Raw genomic sequence first — 24,804 nt, forward strand, 5'->3', positions numbered from 1 at the left:
AGGAATCAGAAAGCTAAGCAGCCCCAACAGTTTGGCCCGGTGTCAATATGGTATGCACAGAGGCTGGAATTCTGACCCTTTTGATGAAAATAGGAGCTTGCCTTTGGCTGTAATAGAGCCAGGATATCACCCAAACCTCCCTTTGCCTGACTAGCAGCATTTTTGGAAGGACATCTCCCTTTCTACAGTGCCCATATCATCAGGTTCACCTTTTGGAGCACCTTGTGAATTCAGGGAGGCCTGCTTCACTGCCACATGTGTTTTGAATTGGGTCATGACAGCTGGGCCTCCATTGATGCTTATGAGTTTTGAGAGTCAGAATGCCTTTGCGTTCTCACTTTCTGACAGTCAGGGTGCACAGCTGACTCCAAGGCACATTTTCAGTCAAAGCTCACTGCCTGTATGCACCACAGCTACTCTTGGACGGATGCTTTGTAACAGCCCTCCTTGACAGCACTCAGAAGTTCTGTTGTGTGTTAGCACCAAGCTTTTTCAAAGGAGGTATTTCGAGGATCGAAGTGCATGCTCATAATAAATACTCACACCCATGCCCAGTCCAAGAGAGCTTGGAAACAATCAGCATCATTAAATAGAGTGGTTCTTCTGGTTTCCTGCACAGATAATATCAACCTACTGCTTAGTGAACCCATGTCAGTTTTTCCATTCCCAGCACTGGCACGTCACCTGTGGTAACAAGTGACGTTGGAGTTGATGGATTATCTCTGAAAATGCTCCATCTTGCCTACTCCACCCTCTGCGCTGAGGAGAATGTTCTCATTTTCTAAGAGATAACTTCACCACAGATAATTCTGTCACAGGGTGCACAGGGGAAGGTTAGTGTTAGTAGACACTACCCAGGCAGGCACCAGCGTGAGTCAGGTGATTGCTGAAATCCGTTCTATATGGAAAACTCCAATGTGCAGGAAGTGTTGCATTTCAGTGGAAGATGTTTTCAGTGTAGTACAGCCAAGGTTCATATACAAATGCTAGGATTCCTCTGTAAGTTTTCAGTGTTATTTGCTTTATAATAATATGCTAATACACCTAGTGAGGGGACAAGACAAGTGGCTGGTCTGCTCCTTGAGGTCACTGTTTCTTTATCGTTCCCCGTGACTTAGGTGCCTTGCTCTGGTCCTGTGAAAGCTCTCTCTGTATCTTCAACTGCATTCCCCTGCCATCCCCTTACAGCGTTCTGGTCTCCTCTGCTGCTGGTCCTATACTAAGCTCCATCACAGTTACATCCCTGTAGGAGAAAACCATCCCTGATGCTCCCTCTTCACTGTCCTGTTTCACACCTTCACCAGTTGTCTCCTGCAGCCCCTACCACTTGTCCTCACAGCAGCTTCAAACACCTGTGTTTTTAATCCTTCTACTCCACTTCTCCACCTCAAAATAGAAGTAGAATTGCTGTTGTGCTTCAGAGTAGGTGTAGGCTCCTGCTCACAGAGGAATAAGTGGCTTAACACTGTTCAGGGGGTATACATATGTGGCACACATCCAAGATACCTGGACATCACTCCTTATTTCTTCCTAAAAAGAGCACTCAAGGCAAGAGCCTGTATGAAAGCAGTCACTGGAGAAGAGCAGATTGGCAGTAACATGAAGGTGCAAAGCACCTGGTTGGTCAGGTCCACGAATGCACAAGCTGTTGTTGAGTTACTTGTGCTAAGACTGGTTCTGACACTCCCTTTAAAGATAAGGGGAAACTTAAATCTAAATCATATAAATTACAGTCTTACATAAGCTTATAGATAGATGCTGAGAAACCGTTCTCTTGATGTTGAGAATTTTTAAGCTCCCTTGTGCCTTATTTGCTCCAGCCCTGCTCCCTCGTGAAGGCAATAGGATTCTCAGCAGGAATCTCAGAGACAAAAGGAAAAAAAATCGTATTTGCACAGCAGGATGGAAAAAAAAAATAGTTCTTAGGTAAATTCAAAATGTATTCATCAAAGGATTTCTCTATTTTCATGTGATTTGACAGAATGTGTCCTAGTTGTAATCACCAGTATACTACTATATTTGTCAATAGCCAATGTTATAATTGATTAACTAATGTTAGGTTGCATAGTTAAAATCATCGGTGAGTATTAGGTTAGCCTTATTTTTAGAAGAAAAAAACCCTTTGCATCAATGAAATTATTTTCTAGTGCTGAAGCAAGTTTTAAAATGCAGAAGCACTCACCATCATAAATCTGTTAGATCTGGGGAATCCTGGACTGTAATGGAAGTACTGGAACTTGATTCAGATGAAATTTTAAAAATTGATGTAGTTTACAGGTATTTTATACATTAGGTGTTTTGAGGCAGTTATGTTATTTGCAAGTTTCATAGCTGATTCCCTGGTTAGGTATTCAGTTCAGATTCTTCTCTGTCCTGTGTTACAATCTTTACCAAAGAATACCAGTACTCACAATTGATTTACAGACCGCAAGCAAAGCAGGAGTGAATTTCAAAATGTTTTGATAGCTAAAAGTTGTTTGACTGCTTTGGGTTGCAAGCGGGACAGCAGTCTGCCCCAGAACACATTCAGCTTCTTTTCCTGTCCAAGAAAGAGAAATGCCATAAGGACAGCCCTTCTTATGCTGTTTCAGTTCCGCTGTCAGTGAGGTAACTAGGACTGATCTAAGTCAAACAAGTGACTTATCTTGGAAATATTACAAAAATAAACGTACCCAAGCTCTAAAGAATAGCACATAGCAGTCTAAATGAAGGAGAAAAAAAAACTCAAGTAGGATACAGCTAGTGCAGTGGGGTGAAGCTGGAGGTCTTTGTGACAAAAGGATTTTCATGTGGAGGATGAAACTCTAGTGATGAGAGTGTAGAGGCAGCTGTCTGGCAGTGCTGTCCATGCTATGATTTGATCCCTATATGGACTGCTCTCATGGGGGCAAGCTACAGATCATTAATTCCCTCCAGCCTGGAAAATTCATACCAGTATGAATTTGTTAAAGATGGTGTTGAAGGAAGCCTCTTCTACGTTAATGGGAGAACTGTTCCAGACTTCCTATACGCATGGAGGAAAACAGCAGCAACTTTGCCTTGGTCGTTATTGCAGGAGGTCATTATTGTAGAAACATTTTTTTTTATTGGCAATTACAAATGTTTTAACAGCCTTGCTGCATTTCAAGTTGTTTTACAAACGTTTATGAATTCAGCCTTGCAGCCACCATCTGTGTCTTTCTCCTGTAGCTTCAGACTCTCAGACTTTGCCATCCATGAGGAAAAGATGATTACCTCTGAGGTATTTGTCATTCAGGAGTAATTGTTTCAATTTATGTGCAATGACCACTCAGTGGCTCTGGATCTTGAGCAGTGCTCAGGTGTTCCTCATTACTGGGCTAAGTTTACAGCAATTTTCTATTTTAGAAATGATCGGGACTGTTAATTTATAGAAGATCTCTATTCTAAAACATCTTTTTCTTACTGGTTGAAATTGGAAGAGTCTCATAAATTCTGCGAATGATTTAGCAGCTCCTCAGTACTGGAGGAATTTATCCCAAGGTATGGTCAGTCTGGATGTTGAGTCTGCTAGGAAGAGGTTTTTTAAGGTAGGGGTCAAGCTACATCAGAATTGGAGGCACTCTGTGAACTAGAGGAAGTGAATGTTTTTTCAAGGCCATGTAGCCTGAGGCACTTGTGGAAGTGGCTAATAATCAGTTTGTGCTGAAAAGGAATGAGAGATATCCTGTCTTCATATTGTTAAGGGAGAAAAAATAACTAAGCAGCATTCATGTTGTGCTATTAACACAGAAAACAAGACTTCCATGAACAGACTTTGAATTAAAAGACACTCATATATTTGCCCAATTTGTGAAATATGGGTTCATAACACAGACCTGGGTCTTGAAATGGCTCCACTCCCTTCCCAAGAAGTTCCTTTCACCTCTAGGGAGAAAATGACATAAGTATGTTTGGGATCACCCTTCTCTTCCTTTGATTTGCAAAACTTTCGTCTTTTCATAGGAACAGGGTGAAAAGTCACAAAAGAAATTCAAAACCTGAAAATATCAGGTTTTGCTGTAGCACAGGTAGTGTTTTCTTAGCACCCTCCAGTTCAGCACCCATGTGAGAATCTTCACCTGTTTGTCAAAATTGCATTTCAAAGGAGCTTTCCAGAGACTATTTCCAAACCAGTAGAAAACTGATGATTCCAGTTACTGATTCAAGCCAACTGCTGGAAGAATATTTTTCAGTAGAGAAATATTTCCATATCAGTTTACTAACAGTAGAGTATTCTTTCAGAAAAGATGTGAAGAAAGCCAAAGTGTGCCCCTATACCACAATGTAGGCATCTCGCTCCCCTCCTCCTTTTCTCTCTCTGATTGTGTATTTACTGGCCTTAATTCTAAAAGGTTAGTACATGGAGAGTTACATCATCACAAACGAATAAACAAAAAATATGTTTTCAGGCAGAATTTAGTAACCCCCAACTCTGTAGACAAAAGAATTGCATCTCATGCCATTCTAGGTTGTCCAAGACAATGAAAGGAAGATGATAAAGGAAAATGTTCCTGTATTTTATCTTCACTCTGTTACACACAAGTGTTGCCAAATTGTCAAAGGAGAACACAAGAGGAAAGGATATAGTCCAGCCTCTTTTAGTGAACATTACACTAATATAAAAACATGGCTAATTTCACTCCACACAGAGGAGTCTCATCTTAAACTAAATCCAAGCAGTCGTTGAAACAGTACAGCTTCCTGCAGAGTTATCTAAGCTGAACTTAGTATGTTTATCTAGTGTCCTGCAAAGATCCATGGCAAGTTTCAGAGACAGTGTAGGCAGGTCAGCTGGATACTCAGCACAGGCAGATTAGACCTTGCTTGAATGTTGCCTGAACCTAACAACTTTACTTTGACATCTGCAGCTTAGTGAGACACTTCTACATAGCTCAGCCTTGTGTACTGTAGGTGTTCCTTGGTTTCATGTGATGAGTCTTTGCAGTGGAAAAAATTTCCTACATAATGCTTTAGTGCTTGACAACCCCAAGTAACCATAGATTATTTTCTTCAACAAGTCTTTGATTCTTTATAGAAATCTTCTAATTATGGGTTTTCTTTTTCAATTTCCATCTTCCTTGTGCTCTTAGATCCTCTAAGCAGAGTGTATTTGAAACCAAAAAATCCATCTGACTCCTTGAGTACCTACATAAATGCTAACTACATTAGGGTAAGTAAATGTACACTATTCCTGTACTTTTGGGACAATATTTGATTTTCCACCTGAATAGCCATTTTTGCCAAGGTACCTCTCACTTTATTCCTACCCATCTTCACTGATAAATCCTAATCTTTGTGTCTACATTGCTGTGACAGAAATAGTTTCATGAGCTGTTTGTACCAAAGACCACGTAGCTATCAATGTGCTATAATAGTTGCAGTAAGAAAAAGGTTATCAAATACATTTTAAAACATTAAGAAATACATGCATTACTGTTTCTGTTTACTTAAATATTTGCTGTTTTATGTTGTCTTAACTGCCTTACAGGAAGGAAAAGAGACAGAAATATCAATATTTTGTTAAAGATCAGAGTCAACAGCAGTGTAAGATCTATGATTGCTCATTGCAGTCATGTTATCTCCAATTTGTTCAGTGATTGTGTCTTTTTTTCATACTCTAGCAATTAATATTCCTGAAATCATGAGTTAATTAAGCAAATATTGTAACAGTTTGTGAAAAGGAGCATCAGCAGATGTATTAAATATCCATATGTGCACCAACATGCACATTATTCAACTGTTTATACACTGTATTGAATGGTTGCATGATGCAAAAACTTCACCAGCACAAACCCTGTTGAAAAGTACTATTTCTAAGTGTTAGCTATGTAATAATTCTCAGTGACACACATAGAGCTTTCTTGTAGCACACTGGAAGCTGCTGTCAATACTAAGAAACTACTTCAGTAAGTTTTAGGAATATAGTCCCTTACATGGAAAATTAAATATTTTTATTGGAGATCCTCAGCTGGAATAAACATATTTTTTAATTGCATAATTCCATAATTGCAACTGAAATTATGGCCTCTGAGCTCTACAATAGTGCTCCTTAATTAAATAACAGTATATGAATATATACTTACACATCCACCACACATCTTACTCTGCTTCATTTCACATCCTGTGCTTTCAGTGCTTTGTATGAAGGACATCATCACCTTTGTAAGTAAGCAGTGCTATTGTCTCTGAAGGGTAACAGCATGACTCTTCCATCAGCTAGGCTGTGCTTTGAGTCCTCTGAGATCTCCCTGTCCTTTGTGCCATCACTCTGTAAGCCAAAATACTGTGATTTCTTTTGCTGTCACTGGTAGAAGTGTGAGCAATCGCAGAAAAAATCCAACACAGCAAATAAATGAAATAATGAGTCTGGCTGAGATCTTGACACACCTGTCTTTGACAAACTACATTCAGGCAAATTGGTCAGTAGAGGGAGAACTGTTTATACCAGTTGAGGATCTGTCCTGTTGTTCCATACAGTGGATAGCAGCGCAGAAGAGTGTGAGCAGGGAGAAAGCCACCTAAAAGGAATTCTCACGGTTAGAGTGCTCCACACCACCTCAAGCAGTTCTCCATTCATTCATTCCCTTCAGCCTGCTCCTGATCTGCATTGCTGTATGCCATTCTGCTACTGCCTAAACTCACAAGTTCTCTTTTCACCTGAAAAATAAAAAGGCAGTCTGTTGTTTTTTTCTTATTTCTTCCCACTTTTCCCTCCCTTCTGGTTCTCCACTGTTTACCTATCCTTTCTCTGTGTACCTCAGCACTCCCTGCACTGATGCTGTCCCTCCTGTAAGGTCTCATAAAGGTACTTCTCCCTTAGCAAAGATGTAGTGAACAGTCTTTGCCTCTACAAACACTCATGTATTTTAAATCTTCTTTCCTGTCATGAATCTTCACAGAAAACAGTTTTATTGTTTTCATTTTTTATATATATATGGCATCTTGACTGTAAACTATCTTGCAAACACTGCAGCCATGTAAATCATGCACTGAAGTACCATTGGATGATAGAAGCCACCAATACCTTGTGGAACAGAGTAAGCTAGAAGAAGCCAAGTAAGCAGGGAAATTTGAGAGGGATTGATGTGTGCTTTGGATCATTTCAGTTCATTGAATCAGTAGTTCCCAGAGGAAAAACTGTTCTACTGAAAAATTTCTGATCTGCTCTACTGTTACTCCTAACTGCTTTCAGCTCAAAGAACTAATTTTTTTTTAATTCCAGATTCCTCTTTCTGCTTAGAATATTCACCTGTGATTTTGACTGACAGCATGAATTTTCAGTAAATGTTTTTGTGCCTGTTTCTAAACCAGGGATATGGAGGTAAAGAGAAGGCATTCATTGCAACGCAGGGACCCATGATTAATACTGTGAATGACTTCTGGCAGATGGTTTGGCAAGAAGACAGCCCTGTCATTGTTATGATCACAAAGCTCAAAGAAAAAAATGAGGTATGACAACTAGCCAAACCAAGAGATTTTTCCAATGGTGCTGCATGCTGTAGAAAGAGCCTTAGCAGATTTGAAAGAAAACCAGCAGATAACCAGCTCTCAAATACTCTGGTAATGGGCAATGTGAAAAACAATGTCAGTGTTCTCAAACTCACCAGTTGCAATTGTGTAGTCATCAGAAGAGATAAATTACGTTTTCGAAATCTGTACTGTTGGGCTCATAATTTATTAAGAAACACATAGTTTACTTGTTGGTCACCTCTGTACTTCTTGCTGATGACTTTCTGTTTTGTAAAGAATAGATGTGTAAATGGATAGCGTTAGAGGCTTCCTGGCATGGTTGAAGTTTACTCTTTGCTACAATAGCAGTTTTTTAATCAGTTCTACATACTACAAATCGTCTAGATCGTCCCAGAAATATGACTTGGTCTCCCAAATGCCAATATCATGGAGAGACCTAACTGTAATGGAAATATATGGCTCCTTACCTTAGCACCAAATGCAAGTGACAATTGTATTTTAATGGTTAATGGCCATCTAGCTGCATGTTAGATATTCGGTGACTTTCAAATTGATTCCCAACTACATCTTTAATAGTTTTATCTAGTATTCATGTACTTCTTTGCCAGGCTTTCCTTGATAGTGTCTGTGACCATATTTTACTGTCATACATGAAGAACAAATCACTCTCCTGTGATTTGGAGGCCTGTGGCCAAAAGAAAGTCCTATTTTGAGGGTTTGAATGTTACAGAAGTGGTTTATAGGACTTGTGGACAGAAGAGAGGGAGATGTAAAAGAGTTCACCTTCTTTCTTGTGTCCAAACTGATAGATGAAGTAACTCTTTCAAATCCAGGTGGGTGTTTCTACCATGTTTCAGCATGTTAATAGATAAGCATGAGGGCCGTGTGGTCCCTCCCTTACTCACCACCCTGCACTTTAAATTCAGTTGAGTGTGATGGCAGAAAGACTGACTTTTTTCAGACAAACTCCCCTGTCTCAATTCACTGCTCAATTTAAAGGTGGACTAGGTTGACAAACTTTTCCTTTCTTCTGCATTTGACCACTGTTTGACTCTTTGTCACAATGACTTCGGCCTTCTAACATGAAGTGGCTTTAAATCCAGGTGATTTTAAGAAAGGTGTAAATAAAACATAGATTGGTACTGGAAAATATCCAGAGATTTATTACCAAAACATATGCTGTTTTGAACTAGACTTTTCATACTAGTTACCAGAAGCCTACATTAAAAGGATTACTTCTGAAAATGTAGGAAGCTTATCCCAACGTAACTGCTCAATAGAATAAGTATTTTACTGAGGAAATGCTGACTGTTTAAACACTCACATCTGACACTGTGTAAGAAGAATGACTTGAAAGAAATGCTCAGTGATTTCCAACATGTCAGGAAGCCCTGTGTTTACCTGAGTTACGCAGTCTCTCAGCTCTGGTGTTTATCCGCATTGTTGTGGCCTGCCAGTGGTCATTTCCTCCTAATAGAAAGAGGGTTGGAATCTCAAGTAGTTCCCAGGCTATATAGAGAGGCTGTGTTTGCACAAGCTGTCCTGCCCTGTCTAGAAACCTTAGGAATTCTTCCACTGTTAGTGTGTTCATCCAAAGCCTTGACTTGCTATTGAAAAGAAAACATCTTGGCTGACTGTTAAGCTCAATCGTATTAATTTAATGGTTTAAGTATTAGCTGCCTATGGAGAGGGCAGAAACAAAAGGTAACTAATATAACAGCACTTGATTTTTTTTTTCTGCTGTATTTCTCTCATTTTCACTGAGGTACATTTGTGATATTTACACATACAAATGCCTTCATACTTGAAAGCATGTTTGTGTGCTTTTCCACGTATAGCCCCAGATCATATTCACAGGTATAGGACCCTTTCCTCAGTTCATGTTATCACTCAACATCCTTTTCATCCATAATGTACAAGAATGTTTGAATTAATGTACAAAGAGGGAGCTCTCAAATGAAACATAACACCTATGAAAAACAGTAAGCTCATCAATAAAGTAATTTCCTTAGCATAAATAAAATTATTTGGGACATAAATACCCTAGTTGAACATACCAAGGTTATAAATTTGCTATAGGAATGGGGATTGTGTGAAATGGTTATAAATGCAGGTTCCGATCGAGTTAGTCCCTTCGTGAGATTAAAAATGGTTAAGACTTACTGTGATAAGATTTTTTTGTTAAAGGATGAAAATATATTTTGAAAGTAGAATGCTAAGCAAAAAATTATTATATTTTAGCTGTGTGAGGAAACATAGAGCACAGAATTATTGTTTGGATTCTTTTTCATTTTGAACACTTCTGAAAAATGGAAATAAATTTGTAAGCAAGAATAATACTAAGTAAACTAACAAGTCTAAGAGTCTACACAGTGTCTAAACAGGTGAGAAATCTGTCTGTCCAAGGAGAGTGCACAGCAAAGGAATCATAGAATCGTTTGTGTTAGAAGGACCATTAAAGTCCATCTAGTGCAACTCCCCCTGCAGTGAACAGACACCTACAGCTAGACTGAGTTACTCGGAGCCCAGTCCAACCTAACTTTGAAAGTCTCCAAGGACAGGACATTCACCATCTCTCTGGGCAACCTGTTTTAGTATCTCACCACATTTACTGTAAAAAATTTCTTCTTTATATCCAGCCTAAAACTGTCCTCTGTTAGTTTGAAACTATTTCTCCTTGTCTATCACAACAGATCCTGCAAAGGTGTGTCCCCTTCCTTCTTATAGCTCCCCTTTAGATATTGAAAGACTACTATCTGGTCTTCCCGAAGCCTTCTCCAGGCTAAAAGTTCTCAGCTCTTTCAGCCAACCCTCATAGGGGAGAACTTCTACCTGAACAAAAAATCAAACAACTTGGAATACTGGATTCTAATTTTAGGATTAATATGAGATAAAATATATCTCACCTAATCTAGGTACCATCATTGGTCATGGAAGAATCATAGAATCATAGAATGGTTTGGGTTGGAAGGGACCTTTAAGATCACCTAGTTCCAACCCCTCTGCTATAGGCAGTGACTCCTCCCTCTAGACCAGGCTGCTTAAAGCTGCATCCAGCCTGGCCTTGAATGATTCCAGAGTGGGGGCATTCACAATCTCACTGGGCAACCTGCCCCAGTGTCTCACCACTCTCACAGTAAAGAATTTCTTCCTGATACCTAGTCTAAACCTACCTTCTTCCAGTTTAAAGCCATTCCCCGTCATCCTGTTGCTATGTGCCTCAATGAAAAATCCCTCCTCGGGTTTCCTGTAGGGGGCCTTCAGTTACTGGAAGGCCACGAAATGGTCTCCTCAGGGCCTTCTCTTCTCCAGGTTGAAAAGCCCCAGTTTCCTCAACCTGTCCTCATAGGGGAAATGCTTCAGCCCTCTTATGGTCTTTGTGGCCCTCCTCTGGACCTGCTCCAATGACTACCTGTCCTTGTGCTGGGGGCACCAGAACTGGAAAAAGCAATAGTAACCTCCAGAGGACCACCCAACCCCTTCATGAATGAGCTAAATGACCCACAGAAGGTTACCATCTCTAATCCTCTAATAGTATGTTAAAACATGTTCTTACAAAGTTTTATCAACAAGACACAAATTTCATGTATTACTGATTGCTTATTCAAGACAACAGAGCAATGGAAGCATAGCCATGCTATGTATCCCACAGATAATATGCATCTTGTTTAGTTTAAAACATACTAGCAACAATACTTGTAAATCAGGAAACATTTTTTGAGAATCACAAATAAAAGGTACTATGCAAAAAAGAAAAAAGGACTAGTTGTGAGAGATGCATTAAACAATACATGTTTATTCTACTCAGATTACGGAAATCTTGTTGTCAGTAATTATCTAGGACAATCTTGTTAACTCACTATTTAAAGCTCATATCAATCTTTCTGCAAGGTTCTTCCCATGGCCTATAAGCACTCTTATCTATGCATAACAAAATAGATTTTGGAATTCAGAAATCGTACTGTTTGCAGAGTTCACATAAGCATCTTTAAAGATTAGTCATAAATTGAGTATTGGCGCCATTGAGATGTCTCAGGTTTTGGAAAAACTTAAGAAGATTAGGTCCTAACGTTGAGGATTTTTGTATATAAATGCAAATCCTGCAATCCCTTCTAAAGTATACCTCTCATGCATGAATTAGTACCGGCAGTAAATAGAGGGCAGGAGTAAAAAGGGATTCTGGAACTGAAGTTTCCTGTAATTATTCATTAGTGATGTGTGATTGCCTGGTGATTGAAACTGTTGACATATAAATTTCTAGGCAGAGCTATAAGAAAAAATAAGCAGGGTAAGAACTGCAGCTGAAGGAAAGCACCTTCACAAATATCTGAGAATTGTTAAACCTATTTTCTTCAGAGAGTTCAAATCCAGAGAAATTAAAGTAAATAATCCGTCAGCTGAAAAATCTTTTCTCCATTCAGCAGAATTGTCTGAGGGAACCAGACTGCAACAGAAGCACTTTCTGACAAAACTCCATTCTCTTGATCACAGGCTGACAGAGACCCACCTCCAGAGCTGATAAGTGAAGCCTGGCACCCAGCAGGGCTGGGATGCAAGGAGGCAGAGCAGGAAATGGAGAGAAGCTAAGCCTACAACCCTGTCACAGAGGGCAGGAAAAAGACCGAAATAAATTTAAATTCGTGTGAGATGCTGTTTGTCATATGAACTTTCTGTTCTGACCGGGGAATGTACCAGGATCATGCACCAGGTCAGAAATAATCATTAGCTGAGAGTACTGGCAGATTGCTACTTGGTGCAATTGCCTCCTGAGGGGGGATTTGAAATATGGTTGGAAGGTGAGATTTTCTGCAGGAAGAAAGAAGAATCCCAGCTTTTTGCTGGTGTGCAAGTTGGCTGAGAATATTTTTTTCCCAGCTTAAGCATCTTTTAAAATATCTATCTCATGGCTCTTATGTGTTTGCTGATTGCACAGAAAGTTCAACCCCAAGCTCACAAAATCTGTGACCTATTTAGAAAGTGCTGTGGTGGATGAATGGGCTTAAAGTAATACTAAGATGCCTGAAAGAACAGCAAGGAACAGGACCAGCACAAAAAAAAAAAAAAAAAAAAGTGAGGAGTATCTGATGATAAGACCAAGTGAGTTCTTCCATTCTTCAAGTATATATGGTGGGCAATGAGCTTTTACTGACTACAGACATGAGGTTAGGGAAGAACCTTCTTAACCACTGTGTTTGGCTTTTGGCCAGGTTTAAAATATACTGACCTGGGACCAGTGGAATTTCCTCTTAGGTTCAAGTGATAGGTTGAGGCTTTTTTTTTTTTTTCTTATCCTCCTGGGAATTTTTATATTATTTTCTGATATATTTATCCCTCCCACCTTCACCTGTATCCCTTTATTAAAATAACATTTCAAAACTGTTAATTTCCCCCACATATCTGTCTTAGGTATCTGGTCCCAGCTCTATTTTCAAGCTATTTCTTGAAGCAGTAACAGACAGAACTTTAAAAAACTGCATGGAGACTGTGTTAAAAATAATCCATTGTATCTCGCTAAATGCAAATGGACTGTTAAATGAAAGTTATTTTAATGGACAGCCCCGTTTCATTGTCCACCCAGCACAAGTTGCCAATTACAGTTCTGGGAAGGAGTCAAGAAAAACTTTAGGACAGCCTGAAGGCTTTGTAGCACACTGCATACTTTCATTTATCAAGAACTCTCAGGGGTTGACCGAACTATTGTTGATTGTCAGGGTACAATTGTGTGTTTAGACTTTTTCCCATATTAGCAATGAAAACTACACTCCCAGGGAGGGGCATGAATTGCAGATCTCGCGGATGATAACAGCTGTGTGTCACATGGGGTGACTGTGGATCTGGTGAATGCTTTTTTTCATACAGTTTTGTGAGTATTTTATTGCCATTCTTGGTGTCCTTGGGGAGACACCGAATTTAAGATGGTCGAGTAACTCTCCATTTGAATGATGCTCTCTGATTTGAATGAAACCAGCCAGATTGGCCAGCTTTATCTCAGAAAATGTGGCTGTCACACACCTTGCACTCTGAAGGTAATGGGCATCTATTTTTAGAGAAGTACACAGGAAGATGTTTGAATTCAGTTCTATCAGCTGGTGGGGTCAGCAGCAGCAAAAAGATCACACCTGGAGGTAAAGCCTGGCGTTTACTTTGTACACAACCAAATGTGCTTCTAGCTCATTTTTAGCAGAATTTACTAGTAGCTAAGATTTATGGCAATTAATTATATTAAAGCGGTTGTATCATCTTACTGTGCAGTATAAGCAACTGTTCCTTCAGCAAGTGTTTTTGAGGAAGTGCAAACAGGTCATTTTGGGGAATCCTATTCTTGTAGGAATGTTATCTGTTCTCTCTGTTTTTAACCTGTGTGTTGGATATTAAAGAGAATGTTTTATTTAGAAGTTATGTTTTAATTTAGCAAATGACCATTATTTCAGAAAATGTGGCTCTCACACACGTTATGCTCTTGAGTTAACAAGCATCTATTTTTAGGGAACTATTTAAATGATAGAGATGTTTGCTTTCAAGGATAGAGATACTTCAGTGGAAATGAGTATGAAGTTACAGCTGATCTGAAAATAAACTGTTGCAGGGGAAAAAATGGCGTTCTCTTTATATGTACTATTTCATCATTTTTTCAGGAGACTCTTGTCAGATGCATTGCTGAAATAATATAACACTACCAAGTCATTAAGAATTCTCAATACAGTTTTGTGAAACTGTAGCTAGATGGTTCTGTGTATGACAGTAATGTGATAGACATCTCAGGCAAAACACTTTTATACGTACGGTTGAATTCAGTAAGCACTTTGGGCACATCTGCATGCTTTGCTTTATCGTGGCACAGGAAAGTAAACAGGATAAAAAGCCTTGTGAGGGCAGGATGAATTCTAAACCTCTTACTCAGAAGAAAATCCCATTTAGAAAGTGTAAACTTCATAAATCTTCATGTTTTGGGAAAAAAAATGATCCTGAATTTTTGAATAAATATAATAGTTCCTTCAATTGAACCTCACTGAGATTTTAAAAATAAGAACAGCTGTTGTAAGCATTCAGTGATAGAGATTCATATTGGAAAACTCAGCTCCTGAAAAGCGGGCCTAAGTCATTCATTAAGAAGCCCACAGTGTCTCAGGAATGCTTCTACCATCAGTAACTCTTGGGTTGAATTCATCAAACTTCTATGTAAAAATTAATGTGGCTTCAGAATCTAGTTTCTTGATGAGACCAATGTTTGCTTTCCAGAAGTGCGTGCTCTATTGGCCAGAAAAAAGAGGAATCTATGGGAAGGTTGAAGTCCTTGTTAACAGTGTGCAAGAATGTGAGAACTATACTGTCCGTCAGCTCACAATAAAGGTAAAAGTCTGCATCTGAGAAGCATTGTTCCTAATGCTTTATGTTTTCAATTTTAAATAAAGTTAAATCGTCCTTTCAAAGAGCGTAAATTTTTACAAGTAACTGAGCTGTGAAGCTCACAGCTGCAAGGTATAATTGAGACCAAAGCTGTGAAACACATCATATTGCTGTTTTGTATCATTCTGCCAATTAAAAAAAAGGCTTCAAGGAAGTGCAAATTACACTGTCTTGAATTAAATTTGCTCTGAGTCCCTTTTAGTGTTGCCAAGATGAAGTAAAGGGATTTTAGTTGATGAAAGAACTAGCACAGCATCAGTCAAAAGATTATAAGTTGTCCATGTTATGTGTTGAGTGCCTCTATAGCCTATTTGAGAAACTAATAATATAAGGAGCATATAAGGAAAGCTTCATAGTTTCATAGCTCTGACTAAACATTAACTGTGAAAAATAAGACAGATGCTCCTATGATGCCAAGTTACTGCCCATATTATGCTTATGTGCTATGGGACTCTATCACCAGCTTCTTCTGGTAGAGCTTTCCAATAAATAAGTGATGACCTGGGGAGATTTGATTGCTGTGGGAAATCTGGGGAGATTGGGCTCAGCTCAGGCTGTGAGGTGTGGATCAAAGCCATATTGCCAGGCTGGAAGCAGACAAGTTACTATAGTTTGTATTTAGCTTCCTCACCTGTTGAAGTAGCAGCAGTCTCTGTTGGAGAGATTAGACTGGGTGGCTTACTATAGAAGGGCAATTCTTCGGTAGCTTTAGCTTAATTATTCTTGTAATTTTGGTATCAGACTTTAATGATAGTGTCCTTAACAGGTAGCAGAAATCAATAATTTAGAGAGAATCAAAAGCCCAAATCAGCCTTACTGCTGACCTAACACAGGCCTCTGAAAACTCCAGCTGACAGCACAGTCATCAAGTCCATGGCCAGATGGACTCAGCAGGGCTTACCTGGAAAAACAGCCAAGATTTCAAGTGCACAAACCCTGCTTACAATTGTATCCCTGGAAAGCATGTCTGTTCCCCTCGGTTGTATCCCTTCAGTCCAATAAAAGCAAATCGTTTAATCTCTCTTGACATTTTTACCGTAACATTGAGAAAAATAAAAAAGAACTGCTGACCACAAGTGTGCATAAAACCCCTTGATGCTATTTCCAGCAAGGGAGTCAGTCCCGGAGAGTGAAACACTACTGGTACACGTCCTGGCCTGACCACAAAACCCCCGACAGCGCCCAGCCACTGCTGCAGCTGATGCTGGATGTAGAGGAGGACAGGCTGGAAGCACCTGCCCGAGGGCCCATCATCGTGCACTGCAGGTAATTTGCAGCCTTTTCCTTCAAGAACTGCCATGGAAAATCACATCAGACGGTCCTTCTCCTAAACAAAGAGTGTATTTAGGGAAGAGAAAAATTCCCCCAAATCCTCTTCATGCTAATTGACTTTTTCTGTTCCTATCTGTTTTGGATAGAATCCCCTTGTTGCTGGCAAATCTTTTCTGAACCATTCTCCATTTCTGCTAATTAATTCTGTATTTGAAAGACCAGCTGGAAACATGATTTTGCTTCTGTTTCATGTTCATGATTTGCTTTCTTTTTTATCTTGTCACATTATTACGTAGCTAAGTCAGATGCAATGCCCTGTGACTGGTTGAATGAAATGTAAGATGCAGACATTGGGTACAAACTTGCAGACCAAAATACATCAGTACTGAAACTCGTGAACATTTTCACAAAGGCAGATGGTTCTCAAGAGAAGAGTGTTACTGACACAAATTAATTAACTCAACTTGCAATCAGTGTCCTTGTAATGAGTCTGAGGATGTTCCATTTTACTGTTCAGCGTCGATTCATTGTCTTGAATTCTAATATAAGTTATAGGAAGTAGGGCTAAACTTTAATATTGGTGGTTAAATGTAGGTAAAGCAAAACAGAAAATGAAATGAACTCAGTGTTTCCTTACATCCTTTGTCTCGTAAGTATAATAGATTTCTTATAGTTGGGATAGTATCATTTATTCCTACAAGTCTGTCAAAACCTGAGCTTTTCATCTTGAGCCACTTCTTTTCAACTCTGTATTTTGGAGTTGAGAAATGGAAGCCAGATTTTATTTTGCAAATCCAGAATGTGAAGAAAAGGATATTTCCCAAATTGTATCCAGCTGTTTTTGTCAGGAATTGCAGTTTTTCTAAACAATGCACAAATCTGTGGATGGAGAACGAGGTTTCCATTTTTCTACTAAGGATGTCATGTCTTCAGAGGAACAATGTGTCTTTCCAATGTGAGACATGTGACAGCAAGGCCTATAATCATGAACAGGAATTTATTCATGATTGAATATCTATATCCTTGATTAAAATTAATAGTTCAGTACCAACACAACTATCAATACACTTGCTACATAATAGGCAACAAAATGAATAAACCCACTCATACCTTATTTTCTTGTCACATAGTTTCTGCCATTTAATTCTGAGTTGCCAGCGAGGTCATCCAGGCCTCACAGAGCCTGTGCACGTGTTCTCGGACTTGAGATACAAATGCATAATTCTCAGTTATTTTTGAGCATATCCATTACAGGACATGCTCAAGCATGATCCCTAATCTGAAACAGAAGAGCTTCAATAATCTCTGAAAACTTGGAATTATCACATGAGTGAAAAAAAGATCATTTTTTTCTCTGTTTCTTCTTGTAGTCTATCAGCATAGGGTGCTGTCCTACAGCCATTGGTGGTGTGTCCATTCAGGATATGAGGAGATCTTTACTCATTTTAGCAATGTTGTTCTTGGTCTGCAAACACATGGGAAAAGAGTAAACATTTGTTTTGGTCCTTGTCAGCAGATGTGATTCTCCAAAAATTAAAGAATTTACAAAAGGAAAAAGTAATCAGTCCTTGACACTCTTTATAGTGGTATTCACTGGAAAAAGCTTCCTCTCTCATGTCATTCATGTAAAGCATGTGATAACTCCTTAAAAATCTGTCCTTTGCATATGTATATAGTACATCAAAATATATTTGAGTTTAATGGCAACAAGGGGCTTTGAGATCAAATATATTTTTATATATTTTAGTTATAGAGAGAAGATTTTTTTTCTTTAAATTATTAGAATAAATAGAATTAGAAACTGTTTAGTCAGTGAAGCCAACCTCTCCAAGAATCTGGCCCACAGTGCAATTTTCTACTTCCCAGAAGACAAAGTAATTCTGAACGACTTGCTTGAGTTTCTTAAAGAAGTGATAAAATTGTCATGCTTAGAAATTTAATGCTGTTTTTTATGTAGATTTTTTATTTTCTTTCCTCAGTAAATGAATATGTTCTAAAAAATGCATACTGCCTGCATCTCTTAATCCCAAAAGTGTAAGAGTCCAATATTCTACACTCCCAATTAACTGATCAGTCATTATGAATGAACTGTTACACCTTAATTAATAAAAAAAGAAAAGTAGGAACATACTGTTAGATTTTTTCCCAGAAAATACTTCAAAATAAGTAGCTCTCCAGACTGTCTAGATATACAAGGAAAGAAATGTAAGGCAAATGAAGAACAGTGTCATTTTTATCTTGCTCTATCCAAAATACAGCTGTATAAGAACAGGACCTGCATGCCTGAGCTGAGGAGGAAAATGCATGAGAAAATTCTACTTTTGTGTAATAGTTATTAAGAATTTGTCTAAGAACACTTAATCCACAATAGATAAATAAATAAAGGAGAGAAAAAAGAGCCTATTCAATTTAACTTACATCTGAATTGTTTAAACTTGTTAGCTCTATGTATCAGACAGATTCATCTTTATAAACTCTGTCCTTCTCCTTTTTGATGTACCTCAGATATCAGTGCCGAAGAAGACAGGCTGTCAGCTCAGAAACTTCTGCTCACTTAATCTTTTTTTACACTGCCAAATTTACCTTTCATTAACCCCTCATGGTCGGCTTAGGTATCCTTATGTATTTAACATTGCTGAATCCTCTTGGTAATACTCACTTCCAGAGGGATGTGTTCTCTCTTGAGTCCCTAAAGCACTCCTACCTTTCATTCTGTGATGAGTAGGTTGTGATTTGTTTCAGCTGTAGCACATAGACGTGGGTCTGCTAACACTTTGCACTCATATATATCAAGCTTTCATCTAAGACACTCAATGTATTCTTCCTGGCTTTAATTTAAATAGTGCTCACAATGCTATTATGGGTCAGGTGGCATTCATACCTACTGCAGAGATGAAGAAAGCAAGGCACCAACTGTCTTAAGTATTTCCACTAAAGCCAAGCATGGAGACCTGGACCCAAATCAATGTTTTAATTATTTTCCTCATATTTTCCTGCCATACAGCATGGCAGGGAAGAGCTGCACTGAGTTCCGCATTAAACTACACATTCCTTAAGCCACTAGTCAATGGAGAGATTCTCAAAAGTGATGGGGGCTCAGAGGGTAAAAATAATGGCTGCAATGGCTGTTTCCAAGCAGGCATCAGTAAAACCTGGAGTTACGATGTCCAGTCCTTCTCTCTTCCGCAGAATCAAGGAGAGAATGTTAACGTCATCAGTGTGGTTCGCAGAACTCCCCTGTCCTTCAGGGCTTCAAATGCAGTGTCCCTTTGACTTATGCCTTTAAGGTGGGCTTTTTCCCCAGCTTGGTGCCTGCTCTATGCTAGAGAATATTTGGATTTTATGATGCTAATGGAGATTACTTTTCTAACCACATACTTGTGTGCAAACTGGAAGTGTGTAAACTTCACAAGTCGCCCACAACAGTTTGGCAACTGGAAGAGTTTGCCCTTTCATTTCTAGCTATGAAAGTGAGCTAAGTTATCCTTGCTAGGAATCTGTTGGTTATAGCAATTTAACATTTCGTATTTCTAGTGCTTTCATGTCTGTGTGGTGTTTTCCAGATAATTCCTTCAGTTGTTTTGCTCCACTCACACAGTAAATTTTGCCTTCTTTTCAGTGCTGGCATAGGAAGAACTGGGTGTTTTATCGCCACAGCCATTGGTTGTCAACAGCTGAAGGAAGAAGGAGTTGTAGATGCATTGAGCATTGTCTGCCAGCTACGAGTGGACAGGTGAGTTCATAGAACCATACATCAGTCAGATGACATGAATTTATTTAAAATTACACTGGATGAGTTCAAGTCTCCTGCATTTATAGGATAACTTCAAACAGAAGATGTCTTCTGCATCTTTGCAGAAAGTGTCTTGCGGACAGTGCTATAGATGAAACCTGTTACAAAAGGATAAGAGAAATAGAAAAGTCTGATGAGCTCCAAAATTAGATGTTTAAATGTAAATTAAATTAAATTAAAGGAAATTTTCCTCTGCATCCCACCATCAGCTGAACTAGCTCAACACAATAAGCTTTTGTGGAAGCTCTTCTACCCTTTCTAGGCATACACAGAATTGTTTGATTTTATACTCAGGCTCTTTCAGGACTTGAGTTTCTGCTGCTGTTTTCTCTTGTACAAGGAGGTTATACCACTGACAGCTAGAGCATGGACCTGACTTCTGCTAGGCAAGGGACACATTTAGTACAGATGTTAGTAATCCAGTCACTTCTAACAGGAGATCCACAGCATCTTCCCTTTCTGTCCTGTCGGACAAGGGGGAGAGAAAAAAAGAGTATTTTTTTCCATTTCTTTTTTAATATGTTTTTGATCTATTTCATGATGTTGAATGTGTCCCAGTTACGGTTTCAGTGATGAAATGAGCATGCAGTGACCAGTGAACTGACTACTCTATGTTGCAGCTGTTGATTGAAAGCGAGCCTGTAGCTGCTCTAACACTGAACAGTGGGTTACCATCAGAGTGGGGCATTCTCTGAAGGACAGAGAGCTTATTGTTGGGTATACGTCATCCAGACACAAGAGAATGGGGGAAGGAACTGTAATCCATCTGCTCTTCACAGTTTGTGTCCTGATGCGGTCAGAAGACAGGCTGAGCCTGGTTTATTCTTCAGTAATGATTATGAAAACCTCTTCACAGCTGAATGCTGCTTTACATGGATGGAGTGGCTGCCATCACTTTTGCTGACCAGTATGACAGCATTAGCTGAATATTCTAAGTAACTTTTGTATTTAGATCAAGATTAAGATTTAGATTAAGGAATATTGTTTCTGGGTAAAACTGGCTAAGACTCTATTGAATGAAATTCTCCTGAGATAGCAACTGCCATTTCTGGGCACTTGGCGCTCCTCTCTTTCTTCTGTCTGCAGTATCCCACTAGGTCACAAGAGACACAAGGCAATCTGGAGGCTAGAGATTGTCTTTGAGCCCAAATTGACAGGGACAGCAAGGCTCACTCAATGTGTAGTTTCTTCATACAGCAGAGAATGACAAATCTGCTGCTGCTACTGCCTCAGTTGTGCTGAAACTCCTTTCGAATTAGGCTGGCAAAGTTACTCAGTTTGGGAAAACTGCAAGGCATATGTTGCAGAATTTTTTTAAGTCCCTGGTTGAATTCACAGCATGGGAGTAGGGCTTGGGAAGCAGGAGCACTGTAAGCCAGCATTGTTGCAGAGTGCTTTGTTTTGTGAAACCATGGCCAAAGAGAGATTTGTACTGGAGAGGAGGATGTGGGTATTGTGTACGGAGCAAGCTGCTCGTTTGGTTGTACTTTTCTTTCTTATTCTGCTTAGAGAAACAGGATTTTGTAAAAAAATAAACAAAGAGGGCTGCATCAAGAGCAGAGAAGTCTCACCACTGCTGTAGGTACCAGGTCATATAATCTCCTTGCAAGATTGTTACCTGCTTCTGACATACTTTTTTCTCTAAATGGAAACAACCCATGAGGAGTACAAATGCTGAAAAAGAGCTCAGGTCAGAGGGACAATTAAGGATTTTTGTGTTCTGAAGCATTCTGAAATGCTGAAGTGGAGTCACAGTCTGCAAAAGGACCAGAATCCATATAGCTGACTGTTTTTATGCATCACCTCCTCTGCCCTTACCCTCCCACACTCTTTCCTCACAGTGGAGGTTGTAATGTGATCCTTACAGGGCAACATGAGCCACTTGGAGTGTAAAATTCTCCAAGGGGAGTTCCTGACCTAAAAATCACAGCAACAGAGAAGATGGAAATGGTGAGGGGAAAAAAAAGTGCTTACTCTGTTTTAAATTATCAGTTCCAAATTTCTAACTCCATCCTGATTATCTATTCATCTTATTTTAAAAAGGCTTATAGCGTTCTTCCTCATTTCAGTATTTCTATTATAAGATAACCTTTCTCTCATTGCGCTTACACTCCAATGAAGAGAAGTGGAAGCAAATTCTGCTCTTTTACAGCAGTGTTTATGTCATTATTTCAACCACAGAAATAATCTGTATTTTCAGCATTATTACTGACAACATAGTTTGGTTAAGTATATCTATCCAGTGAACTTTCTTATATGTATTTATATGTACCCATGATAAACTTGGAGGGAAAATAGAAATCTGACTCAATTATGAATGTTCAGCACAGTAAGCTCAATGACACAAAGCTTGTTATAAATTTTAAGTGATTCTTGCATTTCCATATTTTTTCAAGTTTCAGATAGTGAAAATTGACCCCAGAGATCTCGGTGAAGGCTTCTCGGTTTTTTATATTCTCAGGCATTGCCTGAGACAAAAAGTACATTTTTTGAGTTTTAATTTTTGATGGCATTTTTCTGAGGAAAACTCAATTACACCTAAAGCTTTTTTCCTTTCCCTTTTCCAGATGGCCATATTGCAGGACAGCTCTCACTCACCTGGCAGTTAGCTTATTAGCAAGGTTTGCTAAGGCAAAGCTTAGCAGCCCCTCAGCAGCCCTGCCAGTCCAACCAGACCACAGTTTCATCAAGTGGCCAAGTATCACTGTAACACACACAAAGCTCCATGAGACCAAGTTCTCCTCACAGTCCTGACGTGGGATTATTGCAGGTGGGATGTGAGATAAGGTCACTACAAGTGGCTTGAAGCTGACAAAATGAGCTGAACATCCCACTAGACTCTGCTGCCAGAGCTGGCTGTGGCCATCACCATGTTATACTTCATTTACTGGCATAGCCCATATGAGCCAAGCAGCAGAACAGGAGCAGAGTTGAGGTCCTCATCCTCATGACGCTGGACATCACCAGGCTGCAATTTATTCTCTGTACAGGTTGCCCTCTCAAAAGAGAATAGTGTTAAGGAGAAAACAATGGTTTTCTCTGTCTACAAAACAGCTAGAAAGTTGCCTGAGGTGTGCACTGAATCTTTTCGTCTCTGATACTTCATATCCACTTGGTTCCCAACCAAGTTTGTTCATGCTTGGAGCTACACCACTCAATGCAGACCTGCTAATGGAATGAACACATTTCTGGTGTGTGACCTTTCTGCCATATGGACCCAAGGCCTAGATTCTACTGAGATAATAATATAGGCAATAGGAGAGCAGAAAATAGAACTGTGCTGGATGGACTCTCAGTGTAGAGCAGATGATGCTGGTCGTCATTTACCAAAACATTCCCAATGGCCACTGTACTCTGCAAGAACCAAACAAACACCCAAATAAATTACAGATAGTGGCAAGGAGTTGTGCGGGGAAAAAAAAAGAAAATTTATTAACTGCCTATGTAGTCCCTCTAGAAACAGAGTTTGAAATAGAGTTCCAATAGAGAATGAGGTGGCAGAGAGCTGTTCCCAGGATGTCTAGGAGCTGTGTTCTTAACTGCTCAGTATAACTTAGGAGGTTGATGGGGGGTGAAAGGATCTTGCAGCAGTCGTCTGTGCTGAGCTAACATGAGGAAATGAACCATCCACTCAAAAGCTTGACCCAGGATATAGATACAGCTATGATCTGTGTGGCTTCATAGAAAGACAGACCCTCAGCTCTGCTCAGCTTTCTTTTATTCTTTTTTTCACAGTTCATTTTTTTATGTTTTGGCACAGAAACAGGAAATGTTTGATGTGAGGCATCTTCAAGGCTTGCTGTGATATCGAGAAACTTTGCACATTCTTTAACCTTAAAGGCACATTCTTGGAATAGCATCCAATAATTTTGCTTTTGGCTCCTCAGACAGGATGAAGAGTTTCCAGTGTGCGTCAATTCATTGTTTAAGTGTTTTGACTAATCGCCTCAGGTTAAAAAAAAAAAAAGAAATTCCAAACTCTGCATCACATTCATTTTGGAGCAGACTGCAACCAGCTGCACTCACAGCAAGCCAGAGGGCAAGGAACGAGAGCTTTCCCTCTGCCATGGTTGCCCAAGCAGACACAATGGCGGCCCCCGAGTCCTCAGCACACCAGGGTTTGGTTCTTCCAAGCAGCAGCTCAGTGAGCCCCAAAGAAGCAGAGAGCAGCTAATGGAGGAGCTGTCAGTGTGGGCTAGTGAGGACAAAAGCTGCAGGCCCAGCGGTGCTGCAGCTGTGAGTCCTTCCCTCCTGGGCACAGGGGACGTGGCAGAGGAAAACACTCTCTTACAGCAGATTTCCTCCTGAAAAAGTACTCTTTCATGGAGCCTTTTACACAAAACAATGTTTTAAGGTGATAGATAATTTCTTGATGTTAAGTATGAGCCCTTCACAGGAACAGAGGGGAGAATCCCATGGGTGGTAGGCAAGGTCAAGTTGTCTGAACCTCCAAGATCTGAGTATCCCCTTGGCTGGCAGGGACGTGCACTGCTATGCCCACACAGGGTTTGGAAGCACCACAACAGCTCACTTTTGCTTAGGAACAAATGTTCATCCTCAGATAGGCTTATGTATGCCCTAGGGATTTTGTGTGTTACTTCACTTCAACAGAGGTAGGTGCAAGGGTCACCTCCACAATTGGCCTTGTGCAGCCAAAGCAGTTTTAACCTTCTCTTCCTGCCACATGCTGGTCCCTGGACATTTTCCCTTCCTTCACCCCTTCTCACAGTGGATTGGAGCTGGGAAACGCACTCCTGAAAGCATGTCCTGGGGGAGCGCTGGCAGAGAGACAGGGCAGGCTGGGAAGAGGACGTGTGGGCCGAGCGGGACGCAGCAGGAGGAGGAAGGAAGGAGGCCAGGCA

The 24,804-nt window shown here is 39.8% G+C and overlaps 1 protein-coding gene across 1 annotated transcript in view; it reads left to right on the forward strand.

The window, feature by feature from the left end:
• The window catches only part of PTPRR (protein tyrosine phosphatase receptor type R), a 145,262-nt gene that overhangs the window by 117,678 nt on the left and 2,780 nt on the right, over positions 1-24,804 (forward strand). Inside the window, exons 9-13 of the mRNA XM_065743306.1 lie at positions 5,091-5,170; positions 7,312-7,449; positions 14,710-14,820; positions 15,986-16,143; positions 19,769-19,882. Coding sequence (XP_065599378.1) covers positions 5,091-5,170; positions 7,312-7,449; positions 14,710-14,820; positions 15,986-16,143; positions 19,769-19,882 — 601 coding nt within the window. The remainder of the gene's footprint in view (positions 1-5,090; positions 5,171-7,311; positions 7,450-14,709; positions 14,821-15,985; positions 16,144-19,768; positions 19,883-24,804) is intronic.

This window comes from Cyrtonyx montezumae, unplaced genomic scaffold (assembly GCF_038088225.1).
Source record: "Cyrtonyx montezumae isolate F1298 unplaced genomic scaffold, pur_monq_1.0 scaffold_3, whole genome shotgun sequence".
Taxonomy (NCBI): domain Eukaryota; kingdom Metazoa; phylum Chordata; class Aves; order Galliformes; family Odontophoridae; genus Cyrtonyx; species Cyrtonyx montezumae.